This window comes from Bufo gargarizans, chromosome 2 (genome assembly GCF_014858855.1).
Source record: "Bufo gargarizans isolate SCDJY-AF-19 chromosome 2, ASM1485885v1, whole genome shotgun sequence".
NCBI classification, from domain to species: Eukaryota; Metazoa; Chordata; class Amphibia; order Anura; family Bufonidae; genus Bufo; species Bufo gargarizans.
This window is the reverse complement of record NC_058081.1, coordinates 137,951,196-137,977,987: the sequence shown is the minus strand read 5'-3', so window position 1 is coordinate 137,977,987 and position 26,792 is coordinate 137,951,196. Positions and strand designations below refer to the sequence as shown.

Genomic DNA, 26,792 nt, shown 5'->3' with positions numbered 1-26,792 from the left:
TTACAGACAACAGTCCCTGCTCAGTCTAATCCCGCAGTCATTACTTTAGTCTAATTGTCCCCTACCTTTTGCTAAATTCAGGTGCATTTTCACCTACTGGGGAGCAGCGGATCATAGGGAAGGAAGCCTTTCTTCCTGACAGTCAGCTGCTCGCTCAGTGGAGGTGGAGCGCTGCATTTACATGCAGCGATCGCCTCCACAGTATGAGGATGAGCTATTGCAATCCCTCGTCCTCATACAGCTGCAATGTATTTCGGTTTAGACAGCACGCTCTGCTTCCCAGAAAAGATCATTTAGGTACCTGCACGAACAACAGGATCACCCCATGAATGAGCGTTTCACTTGTTCAGTGGCTGATCAGTGACACCTTTACACAGGCAGATTGTTAGGAATGAGCGTTTCACTTGTTCAGGGGCTGATCAGTGACACCTTTACACAGGCAGATTGTCAGGAATGAGCGTTCGCAGGAACCTTTACACAGTGCAGATTAGCAAGAAGGGAAGGATTGAAAACAGTATGACTACAGTATCAGACTACCAAGAATGCTGACAAGAATAGGCATGTCTACAATGGGCCACCCGTTCTGTAAATTGCGGAAGGCACACGGGCGGCTTCCGTCTTTTGCAGATCCGCGGACCGCAAAAAACAGCACGGTTGTATGCATGTAACCTAAAACAGAACTTTAAAGCAAAAAGTTTAAAAGATTAAAATTTAATGGGCAAGAGAAAATACCAAAACTGTAAAATGCTTAATGGAAGAAATGTAGCATCCCCCACAATGCCAGAACTATGGCGCCAAAAAAGTGACAATTTTGTGCAAGCCCGGCTTTGCGCACCAACTTGCAATTTTCTGCCTCATCGTCATCACACACACACCACTTTTTTTTTTTTTTTTAAGTGGTGGATTGTGGCCTAAGTGCCCCAACATATTTCTCATTACTTACGCCAGCCTTCCAATGACTGAAACCTACGTCAGCCCCTAGCTGGTATAGGTTTCAGCTGCTGGTGCATGGACCAGATAAGGTGTGCCTCTTCATTTAGATGCATCTTGCACCACTGATGAAATAGAAGAAAAGGGTATATTCCAGTAGTGCAATTTCCAGTACCCATGGGGCGAGTTACACGCCTGAAACGCACAGGTAGTGTACCTCGTTTTCAGTTTGGATGGTTTTTACCGAATGAAATAATTTTCTGGAAATTAGATGCTGGAATATACCCCTATCTTTTATTTCATAGGTCTGGGTCCATTCTGTGCAGCAGGTGACTCAAAATACTGCGCCACTGCACACATGATCAAGACTGACCTTCGCAATGTCAGTCTTAATAAAGCTCCCCCCAATGTCCTCAAAACCAGTTATCAACCTCTAACGTGTTAAAAAATGAAACTGACCACCCTTAGCTTTTCCTGAAATGTCATGGAATGGGGCCAGAGAAAACACTCTTAGTTCAAGCTGTATGTCGTAATGCTAACAAAGCAATGTAAGCCACAAGGCAAACATAAAAGAACACACTTGGTACAGAGCAGCCAGAAAATGGATATGGTCCAGCACTGTGCAGCATGTATATTGTGGAAGTATGTGCAAGAGGTTTTTTTTTTTTATTATAAGAGATGTCGGAATAACCGTTAACTAATCTGCCTGATCATTGTACAAGTAGGGCTACTTTCACACTGGCGTTTCTGGGTCCGCCTGTGAGATCAGTTTCAAGGCTCTCACAAGCGGCCCAAAATGGATCAGTTTAGCCCCAATGCATTCTGAATGGATGCAGATCCGTTCAGAATGCATCAGTTTGGCTCCGTTCCACCTCCATTCCGCTCTGGAGGTAGACACCAAAACGCTGCTTGCAGCGTTGGTGTCCATCTGGCGGTGCAGAGCCATACGGATCAGTCCTGACTTACAATGTAAGTCAATGGGGACGGATTGACTAAGTGTATGCAAACGGATCCGTACTGAAAGGATACCATCGTTTGCATTTATAGGTGCGGATCAGTCTGTGCAGATACCATACGGATCCGCACCTAGCGCAGGTGTGAAAGTAACCTTAATCGTAGATGTTAGAAAACATGCACCCTTATACAGGTACTGGTGCCTAAAAAGAAATATGTAAATTAATCAGCAAAGGAGTCTGTACTTTTTAGATCTAAAAGCTAAAATTACAAAAAAAAAAGGACTGGGCCCTCGGCTATAAACCGATCACAAGTCAATAAGGAACAGTCACCCAAGCATACGTGAGGTTTGATAAAGGAGTCAAAAGAAGGACGAGAAAAGATTTGTCACTGCACTGCGAAGCGAGAAATGGCACAGGATAAATACTCACAATCTGCTTTTCATTCTGGTTGCCGCTGCTGTACGTGGTTGCCAGTGTAGAGGAGCAGGCCTCGCTGTACCACGGCACATTGCCCAGCTGGGTGGTGCTGCTAATGGACAATGTATAGATGCTGTTTGTGTAGCCATCGCAATTGCAGCTGTCGTGTTCTCTCCCGCCGTTCCCAGATGCCCATACGTATATAGAGCCCAAACCATTACGACCCTGCAAGGAAGTAGGCAAACATTCGTAATACTAGTAAATCATGCCATTCATTACTGCGCACCTCAAGGACTAAAATCATGGTTAGTTGCATTGATGCTAGGAAAATTTACATTTCATTTGGCCTCAGGACAATGAGTGACCCCTTTCTGCAGCTCTTCGGCGTGTTCACATGACTGAAGTTTTTTTTTTGCAATTTATCTCTGATGATGCTCACTAAATAAGGCTACTTTCACACTTGCTGCAGTGTGATCCGGCAAGCAGTTCCATTGTCTGAACTGCCTGCTGGATCCGCCGATCTGGATGTGACAAAGCATTTGTGAGATGCATCCGGATGCAGATCTATAATCCAATAGTCAGAAGACTAATAATTCCTGTTTGAGGTCTATTTTAAAACTTAACCTTTAATATTTCTTATTTATTATTGACATACATAACACATAATTCAAAAAAAGAAAAAGAACTCTGTTGAGAGTACTTTAAAAATATATATGAGGGGGATAGTGTGTACGGGGTAATTTTGTGACTCTGTGTCACTATGTCACATTTATATCTTTTTGTGAATGACGTTTCTTGAATGTAGTAAATGTATATCAGAAGTTTGCCACTGGCATGTCCTCACTTCTGATGTCTACTGATGTTATTTTCCACCAGGTTACAAACTATCATTCCTTTGATACATTGACTGTGCTGTTCCAGCGTGTCGTTTGTAATTATTAGAAGCCAACTCTGTTATTAGACATCCTATTCACTGCCAGCACAGTCCGCTATATCTACACTACCCTCGTAAAGATAATCTGAAGCGCACTGTGTCTGCAGATCACAGCGCTACAGAAACCCTATCCCCAACATATTCTTCAAAGATTTAACAACGCAGCTCCCCCGACATGTTTCACCGCACACGGCGGCTTCTTCAGTGGATCTTTTGGATCTAACGGATGCAGATCTGTCTCACAAATGCATTGCCAGAACGGATCCATCTGTCCGCTTGTCATGCGGACAGACTGATCCGTCTTGTTTCTTTTTTCACATTTTTACCAGTCTGTGTATGCGCAGACAAGAAGGACGGACTCTGCATTCCGGTATTTTGAACGGCACTTACATTCCTATGGGGAATTCAGGCAAGTCTTAAGTTTATTTTTTTCACCAGAGGTAAAACCGTAGCATGCTACGGTTTTCTTTTGCCTGATCCGTCAAAATGACTGAACTGAAGACATCCTGATGCATCCTGAACGGATTACTCTCCATTCAGAATGCATGGGGATAAAACTGATCAGTTCTTTTCCGCTATAGAGCCCCTGTGACGGAACTCTATGCTGGAAAAGAAACCGCTAGTCTAAAAGTACCCCAAGTCAGAAAAAAAAAATATTGTTTAAGTTACATTAATACATATATCTATGGACTATAGTGGTCCCCAACCTTTTTTGCACCAGGGACCAGTTTCATGCAAGATCATTTTCCCAGGGACCAGGTGGGGTGGGGGGACGCTGACTGATTCACGCCCATAACAAAAACACAAGGTGCATATTAAAATATATAACAACTATATAGACTGACTAGGGTACCTGCTGCACTGTACCGTATTTTTTGCCCTATAAGATGCACCTTTTTAGAGGAGAACAATAAGAAAAAAATATTTTCCATTACACCTCAGGTCAGACCAGCAATCAGACCCCCAATGCCTCAGATCAAACGCCCAACCTTCAGCCAGCCATCAGCCCTTATGTCAGACAGCCATCAACCCTTATGTCAGACAGCAGCACAAATAAAATAAAAAACCCACTTACCTCTCCTGCTCCTGGACGTCACCGCTCCTCACCATTGTGATCCTCTCCATCCTGCTGTCAGCCGTGTATCGCAGCCGCGGCGCACGGTGTGAGGTCACAGTGTGCCCTCACGCTGTGCGCAGCCCTGCACAGTTGACAGCCAAGCCGAGGACCAGGAAGCGGTGAGTACAGATCCTTTACCGCTTCCTGGTCCCCCGGTACTAATGAAGCGCTTCCATATTGAAAGCGCTTTATTAGTACCACGTTAAATACTATCCGGTTTCCGCGGTCTGGCAAAATGTTCCAGGGCCCGGTTCTGGGCCGCGGCCTGGTGGAAGGGGACTGCTGGACTATTGTATTTATAATAGTTGAGACTTCTAGCTTTGCAAAAACCATTACGAGAAGGGTCAGTAGTCATCTCATTGTTATGATAGATCAGATCTGGAACACTCTCCGATATAAATTTATTTCAGTACGCACTTAGTTGAAAATAAAGAAGTAAAAATAATTTCCTAAAACGTTATCACATACCTGGTTCACACCTCTGAAGAAGGCCTCTTCGGCAAGATGGGCTGGGCCATCTACAGTTTTTCCATCATCTTCTGGTCCCCAACTGGCGCTGTAGATGTGAATGTGGTTGGGGCTTAGCCCTAGTGATCTTGCTTCAACTGCATCTGTTACTTCGCCGTCCAGCATCCGAACACCTACCAAACAATTTGGTAATTAGGCAGATTAGCTAAAACCTCCACAAATAAAATTAGGCATGAATTTCTATCACATCAGCTTGTGTGAATCCATTGCCAGCATATGCCAGGACAAAAGACCAAAGCCATGTTAAAAAGGTACAGTAAGCCCAGAAAGTAAATATAAAACATTTGAACTAGTCCTACAGGTTACCAGTCTACAGGTTCCTATGGATAACTGTTAATTGAAAATCATGTACATAAAATGTAATAAAAAATAATCTACCATCAGAAAACTGATTAAAACTGAGAAAATAATAATATGCATGAGTTTGAATTAGTGAAAGCAACTTTTTCCCTAGATTTCTTACAATTGATATGAAATAGAATAGGGTCAGAAGGAAAGAAGCACATTAATGGGGGGTTTACATGGTCCAATTGTAAGACAGATTATCAGGGATGAACGTTCCAACAAACACTTGCTCATCAGCATGTCTAAATGGGTTGCAAATCACCCATATGATCAAGTGGAACACTTGTTCATTGTGTGAAACAGTCGTTTATGCAGGGAACTAAATAATAGTTTCTGGGTAGCAGATCGTGCGCTCTAAACAGCGATCTGCCTTCCAGAAACAATGCAGCTGTATGAGGATGAGAGATAGCAGTAGTGATCGCTCGTTCTCATACTGTGGAGGTGATTGCTACATGTAAATATAGCGATTTACCCCCACTGAACAAGCAGCCAGTTGTAAATGGCTCTGCCTTGAAGCGTGTCAACCTGCCTTAAAGAAAATGCTGAAAGTTTTTGTACAGTTTGTGAGTGTTCCTGGTGGCAGTAATAGCAGCATTCAGAGATCAGATAATGAGAGACGTAAATCTGCCCACAAAGGACACTTCTTGGACTTGTGTCTAGAAGGGATCCCACTCTGAACGAGAGCTTATTGGGTTCCAGTCTGGTGGTCTATACTGTTTGAGTATTTATTAACCTGATAAAGTCACAGAGTGCCATGAGGGTCTGTAAAAACGTATAGAGAAAACTAACTATAGAGAGGGATGCGAGCGATCCCTATATAGTCCTGGAGAATATGTTGGTGCTAAAATAGAGATGAAGGCTATTCCCCAAAATAGTGTAATTTTACATATGTATAAAAATTGTTAGCAGCTAGTAATTCAGAATCAGTCTTTTAACATTAAATTAGCCATAAATGCATTTACCACCAATCTTGGCATTATAAGCTATTCCAACACCACATATCCCGTTATTTGCCACAGCAGCTACTTCTCCTGCACAGCGGGTTCCATGCCTACAAAACGAGAAAAAGCATAATTTACCATTTATCATTTGTAGTGCCCCAAAGCATAAAAGACGCCAAGCTGAAATGGTTAATTCCCTGCAAACCATCATTTGTCTTTTACATTTGAGCTTAATCTCCAAAATAAGACAAGGCAAGATAAATCATTATAAAGACACAACAGCTTTACCTCTGCAAAGGTCAGCTCCTCCTGCTCATAGCATGGACACAATATTATTGTATGTGGCGTTGGGGTACTTTCACGCTAGCGTTATTCTTTTCCAGTATTGAAATCCGGTAAAGGGTCTCAATACCTGAAAAAAAATGCTTCTGTTTTGTCCCAATGCAGTCTGAATGGAAAGCAATCCGTTCAGTATGCATCAGTAAGTCTTCCGTTCCGTCCCTTCTACGGTATTAAACCAGAAACATTTTTTCCAGACAAAATTCCAGAACACTACCGCACTTGCTTAATTTCCATTGAAATGTATTAATGCTGGCTCCGGTACCAAGTGTTCTGGAAATTGCTGCATCGCTGAATCTGGTTTGCGCAGTTCTTTCTAGCTATGAAAAAAATAAATGCAGGATCCGTTATTCTGGATGATACTGGAAAGACTGATACAGTACTTCAATGAATAAGTCTAACCGATCCATATCCGGGGAAGAAGCAAAAAATAAATAATAATATATACAGTTCCTTCTAAAAAAATTAGCATATTGTGATAAAGTTCATTATTTTCTGTAATGTACTGATAAACATTAGACTTTCATATATTTTAGATTCATTACACACCAACTGAAGTAGTTCAAGCCTTTTGTTGTTTTGATATTGATGATTTTGGCATACAACTCATGAAAACCCAAAATTCCTATCTAAAAAAATTAGCATATTTCATCCGACCAATAAAAGAAAAGTGTTTTTAATACAAAAAAAGTCAACCTTCAAATAATTATGTTCAGTTATGCACTCAATACTTGGTCGGGAATCCTTTTGCAGAAATGACTGCTTCAATGCGGCGTGGCATGGAGGCAATCAGCCCGTGGCACTGCTGAGGTGTTATGGAGGCCCAGGATGCTTCGATAGCGGCCTTAAGCTCATCCAGAGTGTTGGGTCTTGCGTCTCAACTTTCTCTTCCCAATATCCCACAGATTCTCTATGGGGTTCAGGTCAGGAGAGTTGGCAGGCCAATTGAGCACAGTAATACCATGGTCAGTAAACCATTTACCAGTGGTTTTGGCACTGTGAGCAGGTGCCAGGTCGTGCTGAAAAATGAAATCTTCATCTCAATAAAGCTTTTCAGCAGATGGAAGCATGAAGTGCTCCAAAATCTCCTGATAGCTAGCTGCATTGACCCTGCCCTTGATAAAACACAGTGGACCAACACCAGCAGCTGACATGGCACCCCAGACCATCACTGACTGTGGTACTTGACACTGGACTTCAGGCATTTTGGCATTTCCCTCTCCCCAGTCTTCCTCAAGATTCTGGCACCTTGATTTCCGAATGACATGCAACAGTCCAGTGCTGCTTCTCTGTAGCCCAGGTCAGGCGCTTCTGACGCTGTTTCTGGTTCAAAAGTGGCTTGACCTGGGGAATGAGGCACCTGTAGCCCATTTCCTGCACACGCCTGTACACGGTGGCTCTGGATGTTTCTACTCCAGACTCAGTCCACTGCTTCCGCAGGTCCCCCAAGGTCTGGAATCGGTCCTTCTCCACAATCTTCCTCAGGGTCCGGTCACCTCTTCTCGTTGTGCAGCGTTTTCTGCCACACTTTTCCTTCCCACAGACTTCCCACTGAGGTGCCTTGATACAGCACTCTGGGAACAGCCTATTCCTTCAGAAATTTCTTTCTGTGTCTTACCCTCTTGCTTGAGGGTGTCAATGATGGCCTTCTGGACAGCAGTCAGGTCGCAGTCTTACCCATGATTGCGGTTTGGAGTAATGAACCAGGCTGGGAGTTTTTAAAAGCCTCAGGAATCTTTTGCAGGTGTTTAGAGTTAATTAGTTGATTCAGATTATTAGGTTAATAGCTCGTTTAGAGAACCTTTTCATGATATGCTAATTTTTTTAGATAGGAATTTGGGGTTTTCATGAGCTGTATGCCAAAATCATCAATATTAAAACAATAAAAGGCTTGAACTACTTTAGTTGGTGTGTAATGAATCTAAAATATATGAAAGTCTAATGTTTATCAGTACATTACAGAAAATAATGAACTTTATCACAATATGCTATTTTTTTGAGAAGGACCTGTAGATATCCGTTTGCATAAGGATTTCTGGATCCGGCAGGCAGTTCTGGCATTCTGGCAGATTCTAACAACGCTAGTGTGAAAGTACTCTTATCTTTTTTTTATTTTTTTTAGGAGGCTTATGTTCTAATGAAGAGAAGACTACAAGTCCATGTCCCAGGAACTGTTCATCGCTACCTATAATGTGAGGAGCTTATAGTGACTCCTTCAGTCTCTCCCAGCTCCCATCCTGCTCCAGGGACAGGATGCAAGTTCTTGCCACTATATTAGGACTTGTCTTTCTCACCAAACTGTGACGAGGACAGATCCATCAGTGCTGAATGAAGTAGAGCATTGTGCAGACAGGACATTAATCTTATTTGTCTACTACATCTTGCACCACAGTTCTGGAAGGCAAATACTAAAAGTACAAGAGTTTGGCAGAAGCATCACTGGTGACCCTTCACAGACCCTATTCTTTCATGTCCTGTCAAGGTTATAAACTGCAAGTGACTCAAACCAGATGAAATCTCAATCTGAGAATGAAAGCCAAATTATGTAAATCTCTGATTTTATAATATAGATTATTATGGATCCTACAACGCTGGGCACTGTAGTAGTACCTCTCATAGGTTGTGGATTTTCCCTGCTGAAAAACTACAGTGTAATATAGTATCAGCAAAGTAAATGAGATATACGCAACATGTGCATGAGATTTGGTAAATTTTGACCTGCCGTGTGGATTTTGAAATTTGCAGCTCGTCAATCGTTTCTGCAGATTTCACCGTTTGCAATGCATCAAAATCCGCAAGTAACACAAGCAGATTTTACTTCAGAAATGCAGAGAAATTTGCATGAAAGCCCATGCAGAAATTTTGCTTGATAACCTGCAACCATGTGCAGGAAGCCTATGCCTGGGGCTACACGGTGACCTTGAGCGCAATAGCTGTTGGGTGACCAAGGATCATAGTGTAGCAGTGCAGACATCGAAATAAAATGGGTGTTGCAATGACAGCAGAATTTGCAAGAAAATCCAACCCTGCAGGATTTGCTGTGATCCGGGGGTCTACTCCATTCTTATGGATGCACTGCTACACTGCCATCTTTGGCCGCACAAAACTGTTGATCCCAAGCATGCTGGGACACTGAACTAACCAGAGGAACATACAATGCTCTGATAAAGGGTTAAAATGAAACCCAAGACGTCTTCTAGTAAAGTAAAACAAGGTCACAAAATGGTAAACTGTAAAATACACAAAACTGCCATCATTTAAGGATGACACAAGTAGTCAGCACTTTTAAGCCATAGCATAAAAAAAATCAAGTACGGTGAACGGCAAATCCTTAGGGGGCACAAACATAACAAAAATGCTGCCTGCCCCACATAAAACTGCACAGCACAGGTTTCTTCTGGATTGCAGTTCTCCCGAGTATCATTTGTAGCTGCAAAATTCTTGGATGGTTATAGACTAGTTCTACAAATTTTACAAGTAGACAGTGTTCGGGAAAAGCTCATAAATTAGCCCTTAAAGCAGCAGGTTAACTGGACCATGAAAGGAAGCCCACACTTAATGCTACATTAGGTCTCACACTAGCAAGGGGAAACATAGGTCTAAACCCAGACATATAGCAAACGCTTCTACATTTAAAAGGGTGGATAAAAAAAAAAAAAAAATTGATACACTAAACAGATAATAGAAAAAGGCAAGCTTTTGTTTTGCTAAGAATAACCTAATAAAGTTTTTTCAATGAATTGAGTAATCAACAACTGATCGACTAACCTAAAATAAAAACAGCTCTCAAAGCCGAAACCTGCATCTTCAAGATTCTTGTCAAGCCCTGCCTGGAGGAAATCCAGAATCACAGTAATATTAGGCTTGCCTAAGGGATCCTGGTCTAACTCAATAAAGCTGTTAAAGGTCTTCCATACCCTCAGGTAAATGTCATACGTCACAGGATTTTTGCTTGCTAATTAGGTGCAAAGACGTTTCCTGTTTTTCTATGGACGGACCGGGGGACACCCAAATAAAAAGGTCCTCTGAGACCCTGGTTTCAAACACACACAGCCCTACAGAAAACAGTAAGCAGAACCAGAAATGGCTGCTGCTCTCCACGGAAACATCAGCTTGGAATAAAAGAAGGGATTTGGGGGGAGATTTACCAAACTGGTATAAAGTAGAACTGGCTTAGTTGCCCATAGCAACCAATCAGATTCTACTTTTCATTTTTCAAAGGAGGTGGAATCTGATTGGTTGCTATAAGCAACCAAACCAGTTCTACTTTACACCAGTTTGATAAATCCCCCCTTGGTTTCTTGTCCCCAAGGTGAATCTAAAGAGGGAGTCAGATTTTATAAAGCAGTGTTTCCCAACCAGTGTGCCTCCAGCTGTTGCAAAACTACAACTCCCAGCATGCCCGCACAGCCAAAGGCTGTCCAGGCATGCTGGGAGTGGTAGTTTTGCAACAGTTGGAGGCACACTTTCTGGGAAACACTGTTAAAGTACTGATAATATTAGCACTGTTTCACACAAGCAAGTCCATTGCAGGAATCACACTAAAGTGTGTGAGCGTGATCCTCTATTCTGGACTTGCAGGAGCACGTGGCATTATACTGATTTAGGAGGATGTGTGCCTCTGCTTCACCTTACTTCTATGGGATAATACAGACAGCTTTATGTCAGTATGATTCTGGAGAAGTAAGGTCAAGCAGAGACACACATCCTTATAAATCAGTATAATGCCATGTGCTCCTGCAAGTCCAGAACGGAGAGTCATGCTCACACACACCGAGCGCGATTCCCACAATAGATTCGCTCATGTGAAATAACCCTCACAGGTTTAAATGCTACAGTAGAAGATTCAGATTTTTTTTCTTCCACAGATTTACGGTTATTCACATAATTTCCTTAAATGAAAAGGGAGATTCTTTGCTACCTAGGAGTCCAGTTTAAAGGTGTTATCCAACCCCTATAATGTCCCCCAAAATGCCCAGGTACCTCATACAGGTTATACTTAACCCAGTCGCTCCTGGGTTTGGTTGGTTTGGATGCATGGCTGGGTATAACCGGGGCCTGGGCATTTGAGGAGCATTATAAGGGTTGGATAACACCTTTAAGGGTTCTCTCTCATGGTAGAGGTATGGTCTTTGCTAAAGGAATATCCTCCTTTAAACTATTCTTGAAAGATGCTATGGCTTTAGCCCCAAGATGTGTCCAGGGAAAACATTTTTTTGTTCCATTGTGAGCCCATACATCTGGGCACTCCTTGGGGCCTATATTCACAAAGTGAGTCTCCTCCTGCCTGGTCTAAAAACAGATGTGGGGGGACATAAGTGCACGCTGGAGGAAACCGTTACAGAGGCAACCATTTGCAATGTCTGTACAGTATCGTGAATGGGTCCTATTCTAATTAGGCCTCTTGCACAAGAACGTTGTGCATCCGTTTCTTGCATCGGGGGCCGCAATTTTCAGTCCTCAATGCGCGGGCAACATCCGCGTTGCAGCCAGGACAGATCAAGACCCATTCAACTTGAATGAGTCCGTGATCCATCCACATCTCAAGAAAACAGAACTAGTTCTATTTTTTAGCGGTGCGGGGGCATGGACAGAAACACCACAGAAGCACTCCGTAGTGCTTCTGTGGTGTTCCGATCCGTGTTTCCGTATCGCATCTCCGTGGTTGCGGACCCATTAAAGTGAATAGGTCTGCATCCGCGATGCGGAGAGCACACGGGCTGGTGTCCATGTACTGCAGACCTGCCGTATGCGGGCCGCAATAAGGCCGCGGGCACACAATGTTCGTGTGCAAGAGGCCTTAATAGAACCGTGCATGAAACTTGCAGGGCATCATGTGTGGTTAAAAGTCTCATAAGAGAACTCAGCTGCACCATGAGGACACTATATTTACGCAGAGAAAACCCTACAATATCTGAAAAATGTCACCAAGTTATGGAAAGTAATTTTCTGTCAATTCCTACTTCAACTACTTATGTGCTTTCTGACCAGGGGCCTTTACAGGAAGTGAAGCGTGCAAGGGAACATTGCTTTCCCAGACTAATACGAGTTCCTCATCCACTTTCATATTTATGTCTAGTCTGGAAGCTTATTATATATTTCAGAATGTGGCAAAATGAGATTTGAAAAAATAAAATAAAAAATAGGTTTGTTATCTGTAATTTTAGCAGAGGAAAACGATTCTGGCATGCAGGAAAAATAAAATGAAGACACTCATTTTACATATAAACGCACTGTCCACTACTAATTAAAAAATAGTAGGTCAGACTTTGGAATGCTTTTACTCTTCAAAAATGCATTTTTTCCTTTACTTTAATTATCTATTAATGACGTGGAGTCTGACCAGTACAACACAGGCTTACAGAACTGATAAAACCAAAATGTAGGCCTGCTTTTAATCTTTCCTTCACCATTTTTCCAGTTTCAAGGCAGAAAGACATATTTCTGCATTTTCTCAAGCAGATTCCAGCAATACTTTTCTATTGAGATAAAAGCTATATTCAACTATGCTTAGCGCAAGGCTTAAAAAAGGCCCATTTAGTTTCTCATGTCTACATGCATCAAACCAACCACACAATGTGCAAGCCTTTAACCACTTCAGCCCCGCTAGCTGAAACACCCTTAATGACCAGGCCACTTTTTACACTTCGGCACTACACTACTTTCACTGTTTATCGCTCGGTCATGCAACTTACCATACAAATGAATTTTACCTCCTTTTCTTCTCACTAATGGAGCTTTCATTTGGTGGTATTTTATTGCTGCTGACATTTTTACTTTTTTTGTTATTAATCAAAATGTAACGATTTTTTTGCAAAAAAATGACATTTTTCACTTTCAGCTGTAAAATTTTGCAACAAAAACGACATCCATATATAAATTTTTCGCCAAATTTATTGTTCTACATGTCTTTGATAAAAAAAAAAATGTTTGGGCAAAAAAAAATGGTTTGGGTAAAAGTTACAGCGTTTACAAACTATGGTACAAAAATGTGAATTTCCACTTTTTGAAGCAGCTCTGACTTTCTGAGCCCTGTCATGTTTCCTGAGGTTCTACAATGCCCAGACAGTAGAAAACCCCCACAAATGACCCCATTTCGGAAAGTAGACACCCTAAGGTATTCGCTGATGGGCATAGTGAGTTCATAGAACTTTTTATTTTTTGTCACAAGTTAGCGGAAAATGATGATGATTTTTTTTCTTACAAAGTCTCATATTCCACTAACTTGCGACAAAAAATAAAAAAATTCTAGGAACTCACCATGCCCCTCACAGAATACCTTGGGGTGTCTTCTTTCCAAAATGGGGTCACTTGTGGCGTAGTTATACTGCCCTGGCAATTTAGGGGCCCATATGTGTGAGAAGTACTTTGCAATCAAAATCTGTAAAAAATGACTGGTGAAATCCGAAAGGTGCACTTTGGAATATGGGTCCCTTTGCCCACCTTGGCATCAAAAAAGTGTCACATCTGGTATCGCCGTACTCAGGAGAAGTTGGGGAATGTGTTTTGGGGTGTCATTTTACATATACCCATGCTGGGTGAGAAAAATATCTTGGCAAAAGACAACTTTTCCCATTTTTTTATACAAAGTTGGCATTTGATCAAGATATTTTTCTCACCCAGCATAGGTATATGTAAAATGACACCCCAAAACACATTCCCCAACTTCTCCTGAGTACGGCGATACCAGATGTGTGACACTTTTTTGCAGCCTAGATGCGCAAAGGTGCCCAAATTCCTTTTAGGAGGGCATTTTTAGACATTTGGATCCCAGACTTCTTCTCACGCTTTAGGGCCCCTAAAAAGCCAGGGCAGTATAAATACCCCACATGTGACCCCACTTTGGAAAGAAGACACCCCAAGGTATCCAATGAGGGGCCTGGCAAGTTCATAGAAATTTTTTTTTTTCGCAAAAGTTAGCGGAAATTGATTTTTTTTTGTTTTTTCTCACAAAGTCTCACTTTCCGCTAACTTAGGACAAAAATTTCAATCTTTCATGGACTCAATATGCCCCTCAGCAAATACCTTGGGGTGTCTTCTTTCCAAAATGGGGTCAGTTGTGGGGTGTTTGTACTGCCCTGGCATTTGAGGGTCTCCGCAATCATTACATGTATGGCCAGCATTAGGAGTTTCTGCTATTCTCCTTATATTGAGCATACAGGTAATGAGATTTTTTTTTCCGTTCAGCCTCTGGGCTGAAAGAAAAAAATGAAAGGCACAGATTTCTTCATTCGCATTGATCAATGTGGATGAAAAAATCTCTGCCAAAAAAAAAAAAAAAATGGAGGGGAAAGGCGTCTGCCAGGACATAGGAGCTCCGCCCTACATCCATACCCACTTAGCTCGTATGCCCTGGCAAACCAGATTTCTCCATTCGCATCAATCGATGTGGATGAATAAATCATTGCCGGGATTTTTTATTTTTTTTATATACAGGTCCTTCTAAAAAAATTAGCATATTGTGATAAAGTTCATTATTTTCTGTAATGTACTGATAAACATTAGACTTTCATATATTTTAGATTCATTACACACCAACTGAAGTAGTTCAAGCCTTTTATTGTTTTAATATTGATGATTTTGGCATACAGCTCATGAAAACCCAAAATTCCTATCTCAAAAAATTAGCATATCATGAAAAGGTTCTCTAAACGAGCTATTAACCTAATCATCTGAATCAACTAATTAACTCTAAGCACCTGCAAAAGATTCCTGAGTCTTTTAAAAACTCCCAGCCTGGTTCATTACTCCAAACCGCAATCATGGGTAAGACTGCCGATCTACTTGCTGTCCAGAAGGCCATCATTGACACCCTTAAGCAAGAGGGTAAGACACAGAAAGAAATTTCTGAACGAATAGGCTGTTCCCAGAGTGCTGTATCAAGGCACCTCAGTGGGAAGTCTGTGGGAAGGAAAAAGTGTGGCAGAAAACGCTGCACAACGAGAAGAGGTGACCGGACCCTGAGGAAGATTGTGGAGAATGACCGATTCCAGACCTTGGGGGACCTGCGGAAGCAGTGGACTGAGTCTGGAGCAGAAACATCCAGAGCCACCGTGTACAGGCGTGTGCAGGAAATGGGCTACAGCCACTTTTGAACCAGAAACAGCGGCAGAAGCGCCTGACCTGGGCTACAGAGAAGCAGCACTGGACTGTTGCTCAGTGGTCCAAAGTACTTTTTTCGGATGAAAGCTAATTTTGCATGTCATTCGGAAATCAAGGTGCCAGAGTCTGGAGGAAGACTGGGGAGGAGGAAATGCCAAAATGCCTGAAGTCCAGTGTCAAGTACCCACAGTCAGTGATGGTCTGGGGTGCCATGTCAGCTGCTGGTGTTGGTCCACTGTGTTTTATCAAGGGCAGGGTCAATGCAGCTATCTATCAGGAGATTTTGGAGCACTTCATGCTTCCATCTGCTGAAAAGCTTTATGGAGATGAAGATTTCATTTTTCAGCACGACCTGGCACCTGCTCACAGTGCCAAAACCACTGGTAAATGGTTTACTGACCATGGTATTACTGTGCTCAATTGGACTGCCAACTCTTCTGACCTGAACCCCATAGAGAATCTGTGGGATATTGGGAAGAGAAAGTTGAGAGACGCAAGACCCAACACTCTGGATGAGCTTAAGGCCGCTATCGAAGCATCCTGGGCCTCCATAACACCTCAGCAGTGCCACAGGCTGCCTCCATGCCACGCCGCATTGAAGCAGTCATTTCTGCAAAAGGATTCCCGACCAAGTATTGAGTGCATAACTGAACATAATTATTTGAAGGTTGACTTTTTTTGTATTAAAAACACTTTTCTTTTATTGGTCGGATGAAATATGCTAATTTTTTTAGATAGGAAATTTGTGTTTTCATGAGCTGTATGCCAAAATCATCAATATTAAAACAATAAAAGGCTTGAACTACTTCAGTTGGTGTGTAATGAATCTAAAATATATGAAAGTCTAATGTTTATCAGTACATTACAGAAAATAATGAACTTTATCACAATATGCTAATTTTTTTAGAAGGACCTGTATATACAAAGTGTTTGCCAAAGCATAGGAACGCCGCCTCCTCCTCAGCTCGTATGCCTTGGCAAACGTATCTGTCACTGCAGAGGAGAAAATCCTGTCTTGCAGCGCCGCATACACCGACTTGCGTGTAATCTGACAGCAGTGCAATGCTTCTGTCAGAATGCACATCGGTGCTGCAGCTGGTCGATCGGTTGGTCCACCTGGAAGGTAAAAAGACAACAAAAAAAAAAAAAAAAAAAGAAAAAACCAGGCCGCAACGCAATAATTGTATTAACTTTGCAACAGAACATGTAACTAACTTTTTGAACTGAACATTAACGTGTTTGCTTACTGGTGTGTTTTTTTTTTTTTTTTTTACCTTTATAGAACAAACCTCTCCTTCCCCATGGGTCAATGTGCAAAGCGCAAATCGCCCAAAGATGTGGCGAAGTGCGTTATGCACTTTGTCCCATGTGAAAGGAGACGTTTGCAGCAGTGAGTGAATGGGCCCTAATAGCCCTGTGTGCCTATCCTGGTGAGATGATCCCTATGCTAATAGTGTACCTGTGAGTGGTACTTCCGGAAACACTCTCCAAAGCATAGGGCAGGGTGGTCAGGACAGTCAGGACAGAAATAGCGGGTGTCACGCCTTATTCCACTCCTGCTACAGACACAACATCTTTTTCGGGGTGACGGTTGGGTTGAGGTACCAGGAACGACATTGGGGAAATGTCGCTCGTGTAGACGGCTAACTACACTGGTGGATGGGGCCACGGAACCTCCTGGGTACAGGAGGTTCTCGATGATCTCTTCCTGAAATTTGAGGAAGGATCCAGTTCTCCCAGCCTTACTGTAGAGAACAAAACTATTATACAGAGCCAATTGAATTAAATATACAGACACCTTCTTATACCAGCGTCTGGTTCTGCGGGAAACTAAATACGGAGACAACATCTGGTCATTGAAGTCCACCCCTCCCATGTGGAGGTTATAGTCGTGGACTGAGAGGGGCTTTTCAATGACACGGGTTGCTCACTCAATTTGTATTGTCGTGTCTGCGTGAATGGAGGAGAGCATGTAAACGTCACGCTTGTCTCTCCATTTCACCGCGAGCAGTTCTTCGTTACACAGTGCGGCCCTCTGCCCCCTTGCAAGACGGGTGCTAACGAGCCGTTGGGGGAAGCCCGCGCGACTAGTTCGCGCGGTACCACAGGCGCCAATCCGTTCTAGAAACAAATGCCTAAAGAGGGCCACACTTGTGTAAAAATTGTCCACATAAAGTTGGTACCCCTTGCCGAATAAGGGTGACACCAAGTCCCAAACTGTCTTCCCACTCCTCCCCAGGTAGTCAGTGCAACCGACCGGCTCCAGGGTCTGATCTTTTCCCTCAGACACGAAATTTGTGGGTATAGCCTGTGGCCCTTTCACAGAGCTTATACAATTTGACCCCATACCGGGCGCGCTTGCTTGGGATGTATTGTTTGAAGCCAAGGCGCCCGGTAAAATGTATTAGGGACTCGTCTATGCAGATGTTTTGCTCTGGGGTATAAATATCTGCAAATTTCAGGTTGAAATGGTCTATGAGGGGCCGAATTTTGTGGAGCCGGTCAAAAGCAGGGTGGCCCCTGGGACGGGAGGCGGTGTTGTCACTAAAGTGCAGGAAACGCAGGATGACCTCAAATCGTGTCCTGGACATAGCAGCAGAGAACATGGGCATGTGATGAATCGGGTTCGTGGACCAATATGACCGCAATTCATGCTTTTTTGTCAGGCCCATGTTGAGGAGGAGGCCCAGAAAAGTTTTAATTTCGGAAACTTGGACTGGTTTCCACCGGAAAGGCTGGGCATAATAGCTTCCCGGGTTAGCGGTTATAAATTGTGTGGCATACCGATTTGTTTCTGCCACAACTAAGTCTAAAAGCTCCGCAGTCAAGAACAGCTCAAAAAATCCCAGGGCCGAACCGATCTGAGTTGTCTCAACCCGAACTCCAGACTGGGCGGTGAAAGGGAAAACTACAGGTGCGGCTGAAGTTGGGGACTGCCAATCAGGGTTTGCCAGCACCTCTGGGATTCTAGGGGCTCTACGGGCACGTCTTTGCGGTGGCTGCGACGGGGTCACTACTGCACGTGCCACCGTACCAGCTTCAACTGCCCTTCTGGTGCTCGCTACTTCACCAGGTTGTACGGCAGTGCTGGTACTAGGTCCAGGAAGGGCTGGGCTGCTGGTGTATGCCTCACCACGTAATCCGACAGCACCAGCCCCACTCTGCTGCTCTTGAAGCGGATCCTGCGCAACCTGCGGTCTAGCGACACGGGGCCGGGTACGCCTGGTTCTATCAGGGACCTCAGCCTCCTCGTCCGAACTTTGGGTCAGAGAGCCACTGCTTTCTACAGGTTCGTATTCTGACCCGCTGGATTCATCAGATGAGGGTTCCCACTCCTCATCCGACTGGGTCAGAAGCCTGTAGGCCTCTTCAGAAGAATACCCCCTGTTAGACATTTGGGCAACTAAATTTAGGGGTATTCCCTGAGACTACCCAAGAAAAAAAAGCAAGCCTGTCTTACAAAGGGGAGCCTAGCGAAGTACCGGAGGCCTCTGCGGTTGATAAAAAATATCAAAACTGATTTTTTTATCGCCGCAGTGCGTGTAAATTGAATGTGCAGCGATCCCAAAATTTTTTTTTTTTTGTCACTGCGGTGGGGCGGGTGTGGGCGAACGCACGTGTGGGCGAGCGATCAGGCCTGATCGGGCAAACACTGCGTTTTGGGTGGAGGGAGAACTAAAGTGACACTAGTACAATTATAGATCTGACCGTGATCAGTTTTGATCACTTCCAGATACTATAAAAGTACAAATGCTGATTAGCGATACGCTAATCAGCGAATAACGGACTGCGGTGCGGTGGGCTGGGCGCTAACCGATCCCTAAACTACCTAACCAAGGGGCCTAAACTATACTGAAACCTAACGGTCAATACCAGTGGAAAAAAAAGTGACAGTTTGCACTGATCACTTTTTTCTTTTCACTTGTGATTGACAGGGGCGATCAAAGGTGTGATCAAAGGGTTAATTGGGGTTCAGGGGGGTGATCTGGGGCTAAGTGTGTAGTGTTGGTGTACTCACTGTGAAGCCTGCTCCTCTGCTGGATCCAACCGACGAAAAGAACCAGCAGAGGAGCAGGCAGCCATATAACAGATCATATTTACAAATATGATCTGTTATTCGGCTCTCTGATTGGATTTTTTAAAAATCAGCAACCTGCCAGCCAATGATCACGGCTGGCAGGTTGCTGACGAAATACTTCTGTGCGAAATGCCGGCGCGAACTGCGCATGCGCGGGCGCATATTCGCGTCATCTCGCGTCCCGCGAGATGACGCATATATGCGTGACTCTGCGCAGCGCTGCCACCTCCGGACCGCACATCTGCGTTAGGCCGTCCGGAGGTGGTTAAAGGGCTTCCCTTATTTTGATGGGGATAGATCAATATCAGATCAGCTGTATGAAGAGAATGCAGTGCTCATACGAGTGCTGCATTCTCTTCACTGTTTACATGCTTGACGTGACGTTGACATTACAGCTCCGTTTTCCGATTCACTTGAAGGGGACAGAGTAACTACAATTGCTCTGTACCATTCAAGCGAGTGGGACGGAGAAGCTATGATTACATTGCTTGCTGCTGCAATGTTGACAGCGAGCATGTAAACAGCGAAGAGAATGCAGTGCTCGAAGAAGCACCGAGTTCTCGTCATACAGCTGATTAGCGGGGGTGCTGGGAGTTGGACGCCCACTGATCTAATACTGATGACCTATCCTGATGATAGTAAAAAAGAAAATGGCTGCACACCATTATACACACAAACAATAGAGCTAAGAAATGGGGATCATTCTAAATAAAAGTGGCATCATACCTAATATAAATGAGTCAATGGAAGCTCTTAGCACACATATTTGATCAAACATGTGTCGGGACCATCTACCAGGCGTCAAGGTGGCTTCTGCAGATGGGTCCTTAACACTAATATACTGCCTCTCTAGGTTCTAGTCTAAATTTTCTTGCAGTATTAATCGAGGGTAGCGCCTCTTTTAGACTGAACACGCCCATCTACCTGGGGCTTCTGAGCAGAGTACTTATGTAGCTGGTTCCACCACTGCCCTGAATATTGTAGGCTTAGGCAAGTCCAAAGGGAGGCGGTATATTAGTGTTAGGGACCCATCTGTGGAAGCCACCTTGACGCCTGGTAGATGGGCATGACAAACCTTTGATCAAATATGTGCGCTATGAGCTTCCATTGACTCATTTATAGTAGGTATTGTACCACTTATTTAGAATGATCCCCATTTATTAGCTCAATTGTTTGTCTGTATAATGGTGTGCAGCCATTTTCTTTTACATAATCATGTTTGCTTCATGGATATGCACCTGTGATTCTGAAGGTTCTAGTCTAAATTTTCTTGCACTATCCTGATGATAGATCATCAAGATGGGGGAAGCAAAAAAAAAAAACCTTTACGTTGTCCTCAAAGCCTTGCAAGGACAGTCACTCTCATGAGCATCTATGAAGGTGGCCATACACATTAGATATGTTAGTTCATGGTTGAACAACACACTTAAACAGCCTGACTGTTTTGCAGACACGGCCACATACATTTTAGCCCATATTGGTAGTTACAGTTGTTCAAATTGGCCATACATGTTCAATGAAACCAGGTGATGGATGAAAGATTTTTCTTGGAACGTTCTTTCAAATAAAAAATCTCTTTGAGCAAACGCTGAACAATTTCAAATATGGCCAACTTCTTTTAAGAAGGTATGGTCTGGTTCAGTCTGCAGTCCCTCCATTTTCACCCCGGCAGCCCCCGTGACTTGATCATCGGAGCAGTTCATGCTCAGATGCTCTCCTTTGCCCTGCGATAAATTGCGCAAGGCAAAGGCATTTTTTGGAGATCCTGTGACGTACCGGTGCTCTCCATCGGGCTGCCAGGAACCCCGGTGACGTCACCGGCACAGATGGGCGGGATTTAGCTCTGCCCTAGCCAGTAAAACGGCTAGGGCAGAGCTAAAGCCCGCCCCTCAGAGCCAGTGAAGTCACCGAACACACTGCCGGGCGGACGTTTCCGCCCTGCAGTGTGTTATTGAAAACAAAAGAGCCCGTGCACGATTTAGCGCAGGGCAAGAGAGTGCATCGGAGCAGAAGATGCTCCGATGCTAGCCTCAGGGGGGCTGTCTGGGTGAAAATAAGGGTATGTCCGGGTTCAGAGCTGTCCTTTTCAGACCACCTGATATTCAGTTTACAACCTATTAGTTTCAGACTTTTCTCTAATACATGCTGGACATGAGATCTGTGTGCCCAGGATGATACTGCCTTCGCTTAGTCTCCTGAACTACCACATCTTCCTTCCTGATCTGACCTTCCTCTCACTTGTACGGACATGTACTTGTACTGACATTTACTGATGCTGAGGTGTGTTATGCACTCCCTGCACAGTTTGTAATGGGTGCCTGTTTACACTTTACACTTGGGCACACCCTTTATGATTCTCCCCCCCCCCCCCCCCCCGAAACTACATTATGTGTACTCTCTTCCCTACGTACAGCCTGCCCTCCTTGGATCCTCTCTCCATGTGCTGTGTACAACCTCCTGCTGCAATATATAATACTAATAGAAAGGAGGGGGCGAGCAGAGTAGTGTTCTGACAGATTTATATATACTCAGCAGCACCACCAGCAGCCTGGTGAAGGACATACAGAAACTGCAGGAAATTATGTAGAAAGTTGCTTAATTTTGTATTAATGAAGCACATAATCAAAATCAGTCTAACGGTGTCCATAGCCTTTAAAATGATCACCTGTCATTGTGTAAAGATTTCTTTCATGATAAAGTATCAACTACATTTATTTTACTAATTAAAACCAAAAACATAAGATGAAAAGAACATGTTTTATGATTTTCTGATTGCAGGTTTGTTTTTTTATTTAATTTCCCTGTACATGAATATGGGATGGCCATCTCATCTGAGCTGTTGCTAAGAAGTTCACAGATTTGTTTCATAGTAGACACATGGACTTAGGAACCTGTGAGATGACTTATCGGCATGTTGTGAGCTATATGCTATATGACCTGTACAGAGGTCAAAGTGCAGGGAGGGGGAGAAGACGAGCTGTGTACATTGTCAGTGGTGGATCCAGTCTGATCTGCCTCCTCAAACCTGTTTTATGATCTAAAAAACGAGTGATAAAAATAAATAAAAAATATAGTGTGTGTTTACATGCTGTACAAGAAATTTAGGAGCAGGAGTCACACTGTCAATACACTGGAACGTGCCACTATCTAATTCGAAACTGACGTCCAAAATCTTCAGTTACTCTAAGAGATCAATTATGAAAGATGTCTGCCTGGAGTTCACTAGAATTAATTTTGGTTTCCTTTTGATTCAAGATACTGGCAACTGCCCAGGGAGAATTATGAGAGCAGGTATGGTATGTACACTGAATACAAAGGGTTATAACAATGCCCGTTTTATCATTCCATGTCCAACATAAAAGCACATCCAGGAAGTTGGGATATTTGTTGCAGGACAGTCTTAGATCGGCCTTAAAACAAATGATGTGATGAGACTAGATGGAACCTGAATTTGTATACAGGTGAAACTCGAAAAATTTGAATATTGTGCAAAAGTTCATTTATTTCAGTAATGCAACAAAACTAGAAAAGCTACAATTTGTGATGTGATGAGACTAGATAGAACCTGTATTTGTATACAGGTGAAACTCGAAAAATTAGAATACTGTGCAAAAGTTCATTTATTTCAGTAATCTAACAAGAAAAGCTAAAATTTCTGGGGAAATTGTGTGAAGTATTCTTGCCTCCACCAGTAGTCTACAACTGGAGTGGGCAGAGTAACTGGGTGGAGTGGCTTGAGTAACTGTTTGTGGTTGAGTGGCTGGAGTAACTGTGGAAAGGTTGGACTGGGCAGAGTAACTGTGTGGAGTGTTTGGAGTGAGTAAAGATAGCAAACATTACACTAACCAATTGATTGATCAAATTTAAAAAGTGCACATGGCAAGCTTGATAAAGTGAGAAATGCATTTCAACTTGCATTTATTTATATAGCACATTTAATTGCAATGTTGTTGCCCAAGGTGATTAACCATTACATTAAAACATACATTTATAAAAACATTAGCAGCCGATTTGTGTAGGTGGGCTTGAAAATGAGGGAGTGGTGGCAGTTTAGAAATCATGTCCTGATTTTTCAGCTCGCACTCTAGCTTTTGTCACTCTGCTGGCTGCTCACACACCTGGGTTCCTATGGCAACTCACTCTACAGCAAGGGCAGAGAAGAATGGTTAAAAACAAACTGCTCCAACTCGCTCACTTCACTGGCGGTTGTCATCTTCAAACAGTTGTAGCTTAAAAAATATAAATCCTACAGCGAAGAGATTTATATTGTGAGAATCACGAGACCCAGACCTATATTTTGATGTACAGTATGTCTCTGAAATATAAAAAATGAAGGCACAGTCTCAGTTTAGAAATTGCCCTTCAAATTTGAGGTGGCTAGAATGGAGTTTCAATGAATGTTAATAGGCGGTGTGAGTTGCAAACAAACAAATGGGATTGGTGGAAGTTTAGAATCATGTCCTGATTTTTCAGCTCACACTCTAGTTTTGAACATTCCGCCATTCATTTCTATGGGACCAATTTCACCACAAAAACGCAGATATTTTGTGAACCATTCGGCAAAACGTTACACAAAGTAATAGCACACCAATCGGGAACAATCCGCACATTTCGGTATATTACTGTCTATGTAGTTTAAAAACTGTGGGAGGAGGTAGGGTGGTAAATTTGACTATAATAATAATATATATGTGAGATAACAGTAAGTGGTCTTGCCATGCAAGAACACAATTAGAATATTGTGAAAAGGTTCAATATTCTAGGCTCAAAGTGTCACACTCTTTCCATCCTTCAATTGCCTCCTAAGATGCGAAAGGGAGAGAGCTACAGCAGAAATGGCACGCCCCCCGAGATGCCACATAAATGGCAAGCCTCCAGAGATGCCGCACAAATGGCACGCCCCCTGAGATGCCAGCTTGACAGAAGTTTAGCATAGCAATTGAAGCAATGAAAGGAGAGATCTCTGGATCCATGTGAGGTACAGGGCTGGTTCTAGCTTGGTTACAAAGAATGTCTTAAGGTATATGATGTCCGATTTACATTTTTTACATTAATCATGGGATAACCACTTTAACTGTCATTTTCATGAAAAAAGGTACATGTGCCTATTTATGTACAAAGCTGGCAAAACGTAAAATAGATGTGCAGATGAATCGCGGATAAACTAAATATAACAGAGCAGATACATATTGGAGGATGGATTGAAGACAATTACATATAAATGCAGGTTTTATTTAAATGTAGTGGTTACTATTATGCAGATTTGTTCTGGCTGAACTGCAACTCATCATCTCATCTGCTAGAAGCATAGCAACAAATTCTCAGAACAAAAATTTCAAGTTGAGATTTATTTCCAAAGTCCAAGGATAAGTACACATGCTCTTAATTTATTTTTTCAAATCTTAATGTTTTAAACATGGGACATTTTCCTGGAAGTTATGTACATAAAACTGTTATGAACACAGGACGTGAAGGAAGCAGCAGGGAGATATACCTAGCTTATAGGGGTTGTCTGGCCACAAACTTTAACCCGATTCCATGTAGTGCAAAATAATGTATTATTTTACATCATGCAGAAAGTGATGTAAGAAGGAAGGTGGCTACTGCAGCAACAATAAGGACCCATTATTGTAACTAACTTCAAACAGCGTGAAATCTGCAGAGCCACAACATATGACCTGCATGACTAAACATATATACTGGTAAACCTCTGTTCAGATTGTATTAGTTTCTTCTACATGCAGAGAGTATTTCCCAGTCTATGCCTCTGATAGAAGCATCTGACCACTGCACAGGCATACAGTACATCTTCATTAGACTCCTGTAAAACCCATTCAGCACGCATTATACTTTATTTTTTTACTGGAATGCTTGGCATAGAAAAGAATAGTCCAGTTATGCTTTTCTATACAATAATAAATAAAAAAAAGTAGACCATCCCAACTGAAACCAAAAAGACTCTGTTGGATGAATCCAGGCCTATGGCAGGGGGCTTTGTGGACCCATAAAATGGCTCATTCCAAAAGGCTGGAATGCCTTTTATTTAGTTAGGAGTTTCTATGGCAGTGAAAGTTAGCCTACCTATTATCATTGAGCTGCGTATATCGAGGTTGGGGATCCGGATCCTGGTCATTGACATCATAGCTGGCAGCTGGATCCTGAATAAAGACAATTGTAAAAGATAAAACAAATACACAAAATAGACCTAGTGTCAATTACAGTGACAAGCATATACATCACTTCTTTATCTGTTCTCCACCAGATCATTTGTTTCTCTTTTCAGCTGACTGCTGTAAAAGAATAAAGATATCCAAGTGCATTCAGTTTTTCATCAACCTAATGGCGCCTTCCTAATAAATTTCAAGTGCACTGCGGCAAATGTGGCCATAGAATAGTTCACAGAGATCAATAATCAGTCCTCTTTTTTTCAGTTCCCTTTCCTTACTAAGCAGATGAATGTTTAACCATGCATTATTCAACTGTTCATTAAACACACATGCCAAGAAAATAAATTACTATGAAAAATCTGTGTCTATCTACTACTATAGGTCAAGGTGACAATAAAACCAATTTCACAGTCTGGTCTGTGGAGAAAAAACAACCTATGCATTTGATAAACCTCAGCTTTTTTACACTGCTGTGTTAAGTATGTCTAGACAACTCTTCCATTCATAGATGGACTCCAAGTACAGTTTGATCTACAGTGAGGAACAGAAGTATTTGAACACCCTGTGATTTTGCAAGTTCTCCCACTTAGAGATTATAGAGGGGTCTGAAATTCACATTGTAGGTGCATTCCCACTCAGACAGAACAAACAAAAAAAAAAACTGGAAATTGTATTGTATGATTTTTAAAGAATTTGTCTTGCACTGCTGAGAAAAGCAGTGTTAATATTTGGTACAGAAGCCTTTGTTTGCAATCACAGAGGTCAAATGTTTCCTGTAGTTCTTGACCAGGTTTGCACACACTGCAACAGGGATTTTGGCCCACTCCTCCACACAGATCTCCTCTAGATCTGTCAGGTTTCGGGGCTGTCACTGAGCAACACGGAGTTTCAGCTCCCTCTAAAGATGTTCTGTTGGATTTAGGTCTGGAGACTGGCTA

The 26,792-nt window shown here is 42.7% G+C and overlaps 1 protein-coding gene across 1 annotated transcript in view; it reads right to left on the bottom strand.

Moving 5' to 3' along the window:
• The window catches only part of FURIN (furin, paired basic amino acid cleaving enzyme), a 200,865-nt gene that overhangs the window by 32,250 nt on the left and 141,823 nt on the right, over positions 1 to 26,792 (bottom strand). The window contains exons 6-9 of the mRNA XM_044279493.1: positions 25,769 to 25,845; positions 6,190 to 6,278; positions 4,823 to 4,995; positions 2,316 to 2,528 (exon numbers count right to left, since the gene is read on the bottom strand). Of these exons, the coding sequence (XP_044135428.1) occupies positions 2,316 to 2,528; positions 4,823 to 4,995; positions 6,190 to 6,278; positions 25,769 to 25,845 (552 nt within the window). The remainder of the gene's footprint in view (positions 1 to 2,315; positions 2,529 to 4,822; positions 4,996 to 6,189; positions 6,279 to 25,768; positions 25,846 to 26,792) is intronic.